Source organism: Trichosurus vulpecula, chromosome 4, assembly GCF_011100635.1.
Source record: "Trichosurus vulpecula isolate mTriVul1 chromosome 4, mTriVul1.pri, whole genome shotgun sequence".
Lineage (NCBI taxonomy): Eukaryota > Metazoa > Chordata > Mammalia > Diprotodontia > Phalangeridae > Trichosurus > Trichosurus vulpecula.
In genome coordinates this window covers 137,787,384-137,800,515 of record NC_050576.1, presented here as the reverse complement: position 1 = coordinate 137,800,515, position 13,132 = coordinate 137,787,384, and the positions used below count along the sequence as shown (strand labels likewise).

General features: G+C 33.9%; 1 protein-coding gene across 6 annotated transcripts in view; it reads right to left on the bottom strand.

The window, feature by feature from the left end:
* Positions 1-13,132, bottom strand: part of CEP170 (centrosomal protein 170) — a 160,030-nt gene that overhangs the window by 78,966 nt on the left and 67,932 nt on the right. For all 6 annotated transcript variants that reach the window (XM_036755048.1, XM_036755042.1, XM_036755043.1 and 3 more), the window contains exons 5-7: positions 12,931-12,989; positions 12,673-12,835; positions 9,171-9,305 (exon numbers count right to left, since the gene is read on the bottom strand). In XM_036755048.1, the coding sequence (XP_036610943.1) occupies positions 9,171-9,305; positions 12,673-12,835; positions 12,931-12,989 (357 nt within the window). The remainder of the gene's footprint in view (positions 1-9,170; positions 9,306-12,672; positions 12,836-12,930; positions 12,990-13,132) is intronic.

Sequence of the window (13,132 nt, the reverse complement as noted above, 5' to 3'; positions counted from 1 at the left end):
GAGAAAAATAAAAGAAAATTCAAAATATTGAGGAATTTCAGGGGAATTTACAGGGAATCCTGGTAAAGGCGACTTACCCTTAAAACCAAAAGACAAGGAATCTGAATAGAAGGTCTAAGCATATGAACTCAGGAGTGTTATTCATACTGGAGAGTGAACAATATTGAGGAAAGACGAAACTTTTATCTTATGCCACTTTTAAGTAAGAGGCATAAGATAATGAAGGTAAGAAAAACAGGCAAAGAATGGGCATTTCATTGTTAATCATGCTTTTTTTTTCAACTCTGAACTAGAATTCATCAAAATACAATGGAAAGGAATTGGAGTTTTCAATCTATATGGAAAATGTTGCTTAATAACTTTACTTTTGACATGATATAAATACAAAGTTCAGGGGAATTGCAAGGGATAAAAGATATTATTCATGAGGACTAAAACATGAAGCCAATATATAAAAGATGTTTTAAAAATAATTATACCATTGGCTATTCTTCCTTATCATTAAGGAGGCACTACTTTGGTAATGACATATGAAACTTAATTATTGAGGCATGAGTTTAGTATTTTCAATAAAACTGATTTAAAAAAGGACACTTTAAGACACCTTAATCAAGTATAAGAGAGCAAAATATATATATTCTCATTTACCAATAGCTAAAAAATCAAAGCATTAATGTGAAAGAAGTATAGTAAAAATAGAAAATCCTACTGCCAGCTGATTTCTCCACAAGAAAATTAGGTTATATTTCCATAAAGCAGAATACATATGCAGGGATGTCAACCATTTCAAAGTAAAGCTGAATTACAAAACTTAGCTCTACTAACAGTAGCATAGAGAATGAATAAACTTGTGAATACTACTTCACTGTTGCTACAGAAACTAAAATGATTCAGATTTGTAGGCAATATTAAAGAGTATATTTTGTGCTCTAAAATTTAATTAAATCTTAATATATCATTTAAAGGCAAGCATGCAAAATTCAAAACAAAAATTAAGTGCTTCTTTGATTCAACAAACAAAAAAGTCATGTCCTAAGCAAGATGGTCAGAGGCAAAATAATTTCTTCCCATTTGTCTGAAGGAATTTCCAAGTTCTGAGAAGATTTATCTATATCTATCCTCTAGTTCTCCCCTTCTTCCTTCTCCCACTCCTCCCTTACCTAGAGGAAGCAGAAGAACTTGGAAAGAAAAGGCAAAGAACACAGACTAAACATTTTCATTTTTCAATCAGAGAAGCTACATGGTATAGTGGCAAAGATGCTGATTTATGCTCAGAACGCTGGGTTCAAATTCTGGCTCTGTCACAACCTCTGTGACCTTGGATAAGTTATATAACCCCTTCAGGATTCCTCATCTTTAAAAAATGAGAGCATTAGATTGGATGACCTCTCAGGTCACTTCCAGTTCAAACTCTGTGATTCAGGTCACTTCTACCATTCAATACAAAATACGAAAACTTTTGTCTTCTGAGTTAGCATTTGAAGTACTCTATTCTTGATGATAAGTGCCTGCATTGGTTTCTTCACAAAAAATATTCAAAAGATGAATATCTTTTGGATACGGGATATAACTTAATTCCAGGTGGATGAATGAAAGGAATACAGCAATAACTTTGAGCTTCTGATGTGAATGATTTTAAAGATTAGAGGAGAAATCAAGATTTATTTCCAAGAAAGAGGATCTGCCAGATTAAAAAAAAATCCAAATGGAAAGTAAAAAAACGAACAGCCATTAATAATAAATTTACTTAGTTGTTCAAGTTAACTGACAGTGAAAGAATATTTAAAAGTTCTAGGATAGCAAAAAGCAAATTTACATAATATTGGGAAGAAAATATACTTTTAAATTGTCTAATGTCCTCAAGGTGAAAAAACTAGTTTAATTTTATAGATCTATAACTAGAACATCAGATTCTAAGTCAGGGGGCATTTGCTAGGTGTGTTGGTTTTTAAAAATTAGAATTTAAAAAAAAACAATAAAAAATGTGACTATCTGAAATATTCAACAAACATTTCACTGGCAATTGCATTTTTCAGTAAGGATAAAAGCCAAAAAGGGAGGCAGCACGGCATAGTCTTGCTTTTGACATATACTACAGACCACAGGCTAGTCATTTATAACCTTTTAGTATTCTAGACAACTAGTTAATACCGTAATATACAAATGAATTGCTGAAATACATCTGTAAAGAGAGTTTCTATAACATGGAAAGAACTTTTATATGAATGAAGATACATATCAAAGAAAGGAAAATATAGACCAGATAAGGAACATTTTGTTAATTTATTTATGTATTTAACAAATATTTATGCAATTTCTTAAGCATATTATACTCTTAGCTAAGTCAAATAATATAGTCTATGATTTGAAAACAGGACATATTCTTTAAAATGTATGTCCCACGAAACCATGGATTTTTTCCCCTTTTCTTTGTATCCACAGTGCCTGGAAAATAGTACATGCTCAAAAAACATTTGTTGACTGAATTACTAATATTCCAACTTCAATAAAGTTTGTACAAAAAATATAATACCACCTTGATTCACTTGTATTTGTCCTGACTCTCTTAGCTTACTACAAAAGAGTTGGGGGAATATGGAATTGGCCTTAAGTCTGTAATTCCTTTAAAAATTTTTTTTCCCAAGGGGATGAGAGGGGAGTGGGGTGACAGAAGGGAGGGCTGACTGGGGAATGGGGCAACCAGAATATATGCCATCTTGGAGTGGGGGGGTGGGCAGAATGGAGAGAAAATTTGTAATTCCAACTCTTGTGAAAATCAATGCTGAAAACTAAATATATTAAATAAATTAAATAAAAAAATTTTTTTTCCTTCAGACAGAATTTGGACCAGCTATTTGCCTAAGGTGCTACCTATCTGTGATTACTGCTGTCACTGGTACCAAGGTCCCAGTCCTTGACAATTTGAGATTATCCTCACAAACCCCCTTACATCTTTAGTCAGGGTATACCTATCCAAACTAATCTAAATATTCTAGTTATTAGAAATTTATTCTACATACACACACATATACATAGAATACCAATATACAAAGAACTACATAAATTATACTTTATGCTAAAGTCAGATGGGATTTGACTCAACTATTAATTAACCACAATTTATAATTGCATAATCACAGTTTTAGAGCTAATACTCTATTTGTATTATATTTTTTTCCTTTGAAAATATATAAAAACAAATTTTCAGTAAGAAAATCATTTTGCCATTACTATTTATAGGACTGTAAATTAGTTCTGGAGCTGGAAAAATGAGGGGAGTAAAACTGGAGGAAGGAGGATAGAGATTAGTTCCTTAACAATGCTACTGTCCACCTCACTTAAACGGTAAAAGAATCAATCAGTCTCTTCCTTTCCTTGCTACAGAGTCACTGTACTAGCTGACAGGCATCAGATCAACGAATTCATTCTGGTGTGGAAAACCTAGACTCCTGTCAGATTTAAGATACAGGCCAATTTTCAATACTCATGTATTTATTCATTCATTATTCACTTAACCAACAAATTTAGGGTTATAAAATTAAGGGTTCCTATACAGTGCAATCACCACTATCATTACTACGTATGCTCCTTAAAGGCAGGTATTATTTTTTTGCCTTTGTACGTTCAGCACTTAGCACAGAGTCGGCACATAGTAAGTGCGTAATGAATGCTTATTGACTGACCATGGCCTGCTTTGTGAAGTCAAACACTGACTTGTAGAAATTAGGGTACTGGCTTCTCTTCAGACCTTGTTTTTGAGAGGGATGATTAGAGGATACCAGTAAGTCTCTTTGCTCTAGCCCTGTTTAATAAACTTTTCAAAGGTTGTCAAACCTCAAACTAGGCCCTCTCACTATTACTTTTCTTCAAATGACCATGAACATCAGCTTAATATATAATATCATTTACTTAAAAGTCATTTTTCTAGAAATTTCCCAAAACACAGAAAACAGCTACAAGAGATGCTACGAAGTTCATGCATATGATACAAAAGCACAGCTGTAGGGATTGTAGATAATGATAATAATAACTCAAATTCATTTAAACTTGTACTATAGGCAATTCTCTAAGACTATAAATTGCAGAGAAGGTACTGGCCTAAATTGTTAGAGGGAATTTCCTCAGCTGGCAATCCCCTATACTAATGAAATAATGGGGCCTGGCCCTAACTCTATACCCATCTATTTATAGTTACACAATATTTAAAATACATTCTTATTTGATTCTCAAAACAACTTTGTGAACTAGGCAGTACAAAGATTACTGTTCTCATTTAGAGAAGTTAAATGAGTCAACAAAAGTCCTGAATAATTAAGTGACTGGGCTGAAGCTAGAAACCAGGTACTGTGACTTTCAAATCTAGTCGCTTTGCCACCGCTTTTTGCCATACATAAAATGCTTTGCAAACCTTAAGCTCCTATATAACTGAAACCATTCGTTGAGAGGCAGTGTGAAATGGTAGATATGGTGCAGAACTTGGAATCAGAAAGATTGGGATTTGATTCCAGGTTTTGAAACTTATTAGCTTATCTGACCATGAGAAAGTCACTTAATATGAGTCTCAGTTTCCTCCACTGTTAAACGAAAACAATACCTGTAGCACCTATCTAATAGTGTTATGAGCATTAAGAGAATGAATGTTTGAGGGTACGTTTGAAGGTTACTGTATTTTTTGAACCTTTAAGGTCCATCATACAATTGTAAAAATGCAAACCACTACGGAATATTGTTTTCAGCTCCTAGCTGCTCCCTTCTGATTCCCCTTGCAAACTTTAAAATACTACATAAATGTCAGTGAATGTAACAGATACTACTATACCCCAGAAGACCTGCAGCCTAGAAGATAGTGTAGCATAATGAAAAGAGCACTGGATTTAAAAACATGGACCTTTGTTTCAGGAAGAAGCTTAGCATCAATAACAGAACAACATCAATCTCACAAAAGCACTCCAAATCTTCATTCTGTTGTTCATTTCAGGTCACAGTTTACTCTGAATTTGCCATTTGTCCAAAATGGAATACTGTTATCTTCAGAGTTTTTCCAATTCACTGTACACCAATCTAGACAAATGACATTTTTATCCACTTTTTCTGGTATACAGTCTAAAGTTTTCGGAGTGATTATGGATCTTAGGAAAATCTGCCATATTCTGGGGATTGATACAAATAGCATATCATCTACAGAAAGGAGCATCGGAAGGGCCTCAGCACCAGTATATGGAAATTCCTCTTTCAGTCCTTGACTAATCTCTCAACATACCAGCAGTGAACCGCTTGGTGAACATTTCTATCTCTCTTAAGCCTTGATATTAATAACCAGTGACAACCACAAAGTTATCTGTGTTGTTATGTCTCTTAATAAATTTTCTTATGATTCTGACATATGCACATTTATTGTTTTTGTAAACAAGGCAAAAGCTTTTGCCTTACTGAACTCACTGAACAGTAAGTGTGTTCTTGCAATTTCTGTACCTTACAGTCTATTGTACAACTGTAAAAACGTGATTCATTGTGGAATAATGCTTTCAACTCTTAGCTGCTACTCTCCTCCTTCTGATGCACTCAACAAAGATGCCTTTGATGATTTGGAGATTATTTGCATATTCTTTTTGTGGAGATTGAGAAAATGGGCATGTAAGCTGGTAGTTATTGGGATTCCCTAAGTCATCTATTTTGTAATATGGTCTAAAATGTTTCACCATTCTTCAGGGCTATGTAAGAGAGGTGATTAGCTAGAGAATTAATGCTTGAAGGAACTAAAAATTGTTTCACCTCTAGTATATACCTCTGGTGTTGTTCAGTGGCTTTTCCTATCTTTTTCCCCTTAGTCCAATATCTACTTCCTCTTCCAGTAGCTTATCTGGGACTGTGATAATAGAATATAAAAATTTGGAGACTCCATGGCCCTCAGTAATGAAAAGAGTTTAAAAAATTTTTATTGTCCTTCCAGTTTCATCCTTAAATGTCTATGTGATAACACTGTTTAGCTTAATTTCTTATTCAGCTTTAAAATTGTTTTCCTTCTACTGTTTGTCACTATTTTATGAGCCAATACTACTCATAATCTTCCACCATCTCGTATTATAAGATTTTACAAACAAGTTTATAATTTACACTACTGCTGTCCTTGACTTCTATCTCTCTGACAAAAAAGATCAACTGTTTGTTGACTAGGTACTTTTGTTATCATTACTGCAACTGAATTATACCTTATTAAACTTCTCCAGGAAACAGTTAAAATTAATAAACAAAAAAGCATTCACTAATCATCACTATATGACAGAATCTGTGCCTGGTGCTCAGGATACAAACATAAAAGAAAGAACTGACATCAAGGATTTAATAAGAGGGAAATAATACATACAGGGGTAGTAAGGGAAGGGAGTTTTAAAATGAAGAGTCAAAAGCCCCATAAATGGAACCATAGTATAGTTGACTCATACTACTTCCAGTAGCAAGATTAGTACTGATTTGATTAGTGTATTCAGAGCAAGACTGAAAAAACATGTTGGGCTGCGTTGAGGGGAGGTGTGCACACATAATGGCAAAGCAGATAGCAAGATGCCTAAGAGGGCCTAGATCAGGGTGGGAAACCTGCAGCCTGAAGGCCACATGTGGCCTCCTAGGTCTTTGGCTGTGGTCTTTTGACCGAGTCCAAGTTTTACAGAACAAATCCTTTTATTAAGGAGATTTCTTCTGTGAAGTTTGGATTCAGTGAAAGGGCTGCTACTTGAAGACCTAGAGGGCCACATGTGGCCTTGATGCTACAGTTTGCCCATCGCTGGCCTAGATTTCTTGGAAGATGGATGTGAAGCATGGCTGGGGGGGCTAGCTAAATATAATAGGTTAAAATGAGTTTGCACTCAACAACTATCAAAGTTCTTTCCTCCTTCCATTTCCCTTTTTGAAATAAATAACTTGTTTATATGTCAGAGTTATTTTAACTGCATACCATATGTTTTTCTCATTTTTATTTTACAAATTTTGAATCATTTTTTGTAGTTTGGTTTAAATGAGTTTGACTGTAAGAATAGATTATTTAGAAGAGATTTCTACTTTAGTAGAGTTGTTTCAGTTTATTACAGAATAATAAATCTCAGTTTTTGTGCATATCCAGTATATGCTGATTCTCTTCTCTAAGAAGGTACAGTATTTATGATATATAGATGGGAGTTTTAAGTCTACAAGCTTTTAGCATCTTACTACTGAACCTTACTTCTCAACATATTTTTTGCTGTTCAGCCCTCTGTCTACTTTTATATTCAGATGTTGTTGTTGAGTCATTTCAGTTGTGTCTGACTCTCTGTGATCCTATTTGGAGTTTTCTTGGGCAAAGATACTGGAGTGGTTTGTCATTTCCTTCTCCAGCTCATTTTACAGATGAGGAACTGGAGGCTAAGAGGGTAAGTGACCTGCCCAGGGTCACACAGCTAGTAAGTATCTGAGGCTAGATTTAAATTCATGTCCTTTTCACTCCAGGGGAAGTGCTATATCCACTATGCCACCTAGCTGCCCTATATTCAGATGATGGAAGTATCAAAATATATGCTGATTTAGTTTAGGGAGTTTTACCAAATTTTTCTTAGGATTTCTTAATATTTTCACCTTCTAAAACTGATATTGGTGTGTACATCACAACTATATTCATAGTGGCCTTTCTAAGCCTGCTTATCATGAGCACAGTAGTCTAGTACATTTAGCATAATGGGTGGCACATAATATTATTTATTGACTTGAGATGATCAATGCCCCCATGAAATGGTGTTTCTCAATTTCTTTAGAGAGAGGCACAATAAATTTACCAACTCCTTTACTTGCTTCCCTAAGGAAAGCCATTTAGCTGCAACTTTCTTTGGTCTTCTGATTTTATGACTGAATTACCAAGAAAAAAATAAAATTGAGTATTCTTCACTTAAGATGGTGGGACATATGTAATTCATTTTAGAAATACTTCCATTAAAGGAGTTACAGTAAAATAAATTTTGGCATATGGGAAAGAATTTTAGTTATACTGAAAATCATTATTGTTAAATACTTCCCAAAGATAACAGATACACGTGTCACTATAAATGTATGAAAATAATATAAGACAAAGTACATTAAGCAAAGAAACATCCTAAGAAAATTGAATAGCCTTTTTTTATGTATAACATTTCCATATTAGTCATTTTGTAAATGAAGACTCAAACAAAAGAAAAAAATGAAAGAAAGTGAGAAATAGCATGCTTCAGTATGTATTTAAATGATACCAGTTCTTTCTCTGGAGGCAGATAGTATGCTTCATCATTAGTCCTTTGGATTAAGTCTTGGATCACCGTATTGCTCAGAAAGCTAAGCCCTTCACAGTTCTTCATCAAACAATGTTACTGTTACTGTGTACAACATTGTCCTGGTTCTGTTCGCTTTACTATGAATCAGTTCATGTAAGTCTTTCCAAGTTTTTCTGAAATCATCTTGCTTGTCATTTATTACTACATGATAATATTCCATTACCATCCTATACAACAGCTTGTTTAGCCATTCCCCAGTTGATACACATCTCTGTGATTTCCAATTCTTAGCTACCACAAAAAGAGCTAATATAAATATTTTTGTACAAATAGATTCTTTTTCCTTTTTTTGGATGTCTTTGGGATATAGACCTAGAAGTGGTATGACTGGATCAAAGGGTTCACACAGTTTTACAGCCCTTTGGGCATAGTTCCAAATTGCTCTCTAGAATGGCTGGATCATGAACTAAGATTCTTCAGTATAACATGAAAATTAGTCATATTTAAAGGATTAAAATATGACTCAATTACACAATATTATATCCTCAGCAAACCTTCTACATATCTCTAAAATTCTTAATGAACAGCTGTCTGTTCAGATTGTAAAATATACCCAAATTGCAGATATGCCTGAATTTCACAGCATTGTAATAAAACAGTACTTTTTTTTTTTAAAAAAAAAATTGTACTTTTAAATGACTGCATAGCATGGATCATTTAAAATAATTTTGATTCTCTAGCTTAAAATGAGATCATAAGAAAAGAAAGCAAAAGGATAATTATGGCAAACCACTCTGAAATTTGAATTTTAAAACTTCAGAAGCATTTTTTATTAATTTCTACATTTTAGGTACCATACACCCAAATTCATAAAATGTGGCACAAATAGAGATCTTTTACCTGAAGCTCCAGTATCAATCATTTTTTCTTCAGGTTTTCCATCTTGTTTGAAAGCGTTTTCTTCATCAGCTTCATCATCACCCCACCAAGATGGCTGCCCATACAAAGGAGTACCACGGGGCATAGCAGAAAGATCTAGAGACATTTTAAAGGAAAGAAACTGAACTACTTTGTCTATACGGAAAAATTAAATAAAAGCTAACCTACTACAAAATATTACAAGTGCTTGGTTGCTTTATTTATTAAGGTCAGAATCAAACTATGATCTAGTGGTTAAATTGCATTATAAATTTAATACCTTCCTATTTTGAACAGACTTTATTTAACGTGACTATGGTCAAATGTTTGGAAACTCTGTTCTCCTTGTTCTCAAACTGGCATGCAGTTAAATAATACCATCTGCTAATCTGAGTACGACACCCACCTATAAGCATTTTGAGAGACTTATTTATGGATGAGAAAATAAAACAAAAAGACTTTAGCCTGCCAATTTAGCTGAATCAAGGTGACAATGTTTTAATAAGCAACTCCCCTCTAACCACCCAGACTAACAGACTTCTGGCTGGTTTCCCTGACACAGATCTCTCTGCACTCCAATCTATCTTCCACCCACTACCTAAGTGATTTTCTGAGAGTGCAAGTGGGATCATGTCACCTCCCAAACTTAATAAACTCCAGTGGCTCCCAATGACCTCCAGGATTAACTATAAAATCATCTGGCATTTAAAGTTCCTCATAACCTGTCCCCCACCCACATTTCAGTCTTTCTATACCTTAAATCCTTCACCCTGAATACTCTGTGACCCAGTGCATTCCTTTTCTTCATAATTTCCAACTCATCCTCTATATAGATTGTTGGGTATGTATAGTTGTTTGCACATTGTCTCCCCCATTAGATTATGAGCCCTTTGAGAGCAGACACTGTCTTTTGTCTTTCTTTGTATCCTAGCATAGTACCTGGCCCATAGTAGACATTTAATAAATGCTTACTGTTTGAATAAAACAACTTCCAAATAGCTTCAGTTTTAATTAAAAGAGATTTTCCTTGTCAACATTTCCTATTTACCAGTTACTATAACTGGCTTAGTATGTCTTGTCATATGAATTATGAAATATGTATGATACCTGTTAATGCAAACATCCTCAACCAAATAAAATGATAAACTCTAGATATATTAAAGGTTCTTTCTTTTAAAAATATTTCTATTAAAATGAAATCTAAAAAATAAAAGGGAAAAATAATTTTGGTATGGTTTCCATTGCACACCAGAGGATATAAGCTTTCTATAAAAAGTATTAAAAAGGAATATCTTTAAACAAAGCTGGAAATGGAAATTTCACAAAGCACTCTACTTTCACATGTGTAAACTGAGAGAACTGGATGGACTAGATCTCTAAGACTCCTTCCACTTCTAAATATGTGATCCTGTGTGATTATTGAACTTAGGCAAATCACTGATTATATCATTGTTGATGTCAGTGTTGATTATATCATTTAACTTAATGAATTACGATTGTCTCTAACACCTTTCATATATTCAATTCTAAGGTCTATGAGGTAACATTGGAAGGCAAGGCTAGAAGAAAAATTTCTATAATTACTTCTAGGATTTTTTGATTTATTTTATTCGGTCAAGTTCTATAGTTTCATCCATGGCATGAAAATTCCTTCCATCAATGTCTTAAAAAGTTGCCTAGGGTATTAACATGCTCAGTGTGATACCCACAATTATTATGTATCAGAGACAGGAATTAAATTTAAGTTTTCTTGATTCATAAAAAGGATATCTCTATCTATTAAGCTAAGCTGCCCTGTTCTTTTTTTCTATAATCCCTCTCTGTCAAATGTTCTTTTAGATTCATGTTTTAGAGGTGGAAAAAATCTTGGGAATTATCTAAGTGAATCTTATTTTAAAGCTAAGGATTCAAAGGCCCTGGGAGACTAAGTGATTTGCCCAACATTACATAGATTGTACAAATGTGATAGGTAGAATTTGAAAGGTCTTGACTCCCAATCAAGCACTTTCAACTAGGCAAAACTGCCAATTCATTTCAAAGCAATACGAAAAGATTATACCCCCTCATTCCTTGCAAGAAATCCCTTCTTGTCCCCCAGGGTCTACAAACACAGAAGAGTGGAGGCAGGATGAGGAATAGATGAAGGTACATAAACCAGAAATGTAAAAATCTCTGTCAAGGTTTGATAAAGAGAAAACAGGCAATGATCATCCCGGTAAAAGTGGAAACAGCAATGCTCAGAAATGCTTCACTAAGACTGATGACTGATGGGAAATGGGAAATTTTGGCACAAGCAACCAACTTCCTTGCCAATTTTTAAGCTGAAGTACCAAGTAACTAGAGGAAGTGGGTGATACAATGGATAGAGCCCTGGGCCTGGAGTCAGGAAGACCTAAGTTCAAGTTCAAATCTGGACTTAGACACTTACTACCTACATGACCCTGGGCAAATCACTTAACCTTGTTTACCTTAGTTTTCTCAACTGTAAAATGAACTGGACAAGGAAATGGCAAACCATTCGAGTATCTCTGCCAAGAAAATCTCAAATGTGGTCATGAAGAGTCTGACGCGACTGAAACTACAATACCAAGGACCTAATTCTAAACTCTAAAGGGTAAATGAAATTTTAAGCACAACTATGTCAAAATTTAGACATTTTTGGACATATCTAGAGGTGTCCATCGATCTTCTAATATAGCCTTTGATTATGGCACTGTAAATAAGACCTTATAAAGAAGTCATTATAGTGATTATTTTAGAAGAAAAACACATTGGGGCAAAAGGTCATGAAATACCCCATCTTTAAAATATATTCTGCAAACTCCCCAGATATTTACACATACTACAGAACCATCTATATATGTATTTCTCTGCACGGGAATTTGAACAGGTGACAAATTTTGTTGACTTGTATGTCTCCTACAAGTACCAATTGGAGGGGTTTTCAGACTTTATCTAAATCACTAGAGGCATTCTCTAGAATTAGGAAGTTTCTCAGACAAGGGGAAACCTGAAGGGGAACTACCATGAAGGTACGAGCCCTGTCCCTCAAAAAGAGTTGAAATACACCAGGGAAATGCAAGAACTGGAACTAACATACCTATTTGAGGCTATATAATACTTTTTAATAATGGTGACTAACTCAAAGGATAAAGTCAATAAAAATTATGCATGTAAAACCAGTTTGAAAACATAAGGCACAAATACAAATTTAAGGAACTAAAATCTGCATGAGCAAAACAAGTGAAATAATCTGTATCATAAAACATAGTAACTGTTTTATAATAGCAAATTATGTTATTTAATTTTAATTTTTTATTAAATTATATAATGATAAACTATATAATAATAATTATAGTTTAATAACACTAAATTGTTCATGCAACCAATATTCAGGATTGATACATAATTTTTCAAAAAAAAAAGCAATACAAATTTGAAACTATAAGCACTAACATGATACTTTCCCAAGTTGTTAACTTACCCACGGATTTTTCCTCAGACTTTAATGTTTCTGTAGCTTTATGCTGCACCTCTGTAGCAGCATCTGCCACTTTTGATTCTACACTTTTGGAGCTTGCTAATTTTGATAATTCTGCTTCTGAAGATTTCTGGGATAACTGAAGTTGACTTGAAAACTTCTCATGCTATACAGCATTGAAACATGGAAGAGAAACATTTATGAGTGAAATCAACTAAATGTACTTATATAAAAAAGAAAAAGAAAAATCAAGACTTTTACCTTAAGGGCTTCCTCAGGGACCCTCATTTCACCTCGTACTACAGTAAAAAGATTAGTATGTACACTGGGCTAAGGAAGGATAGAATTTTAAAATTCTGGCAGTTATTTAAAATAATCCCAAATAATGAGGATCTTAGGCAATTTTAACAACTGGAACAATACAAAACATTATACATTCCTTTTAATGTCAAATATTTTAGGA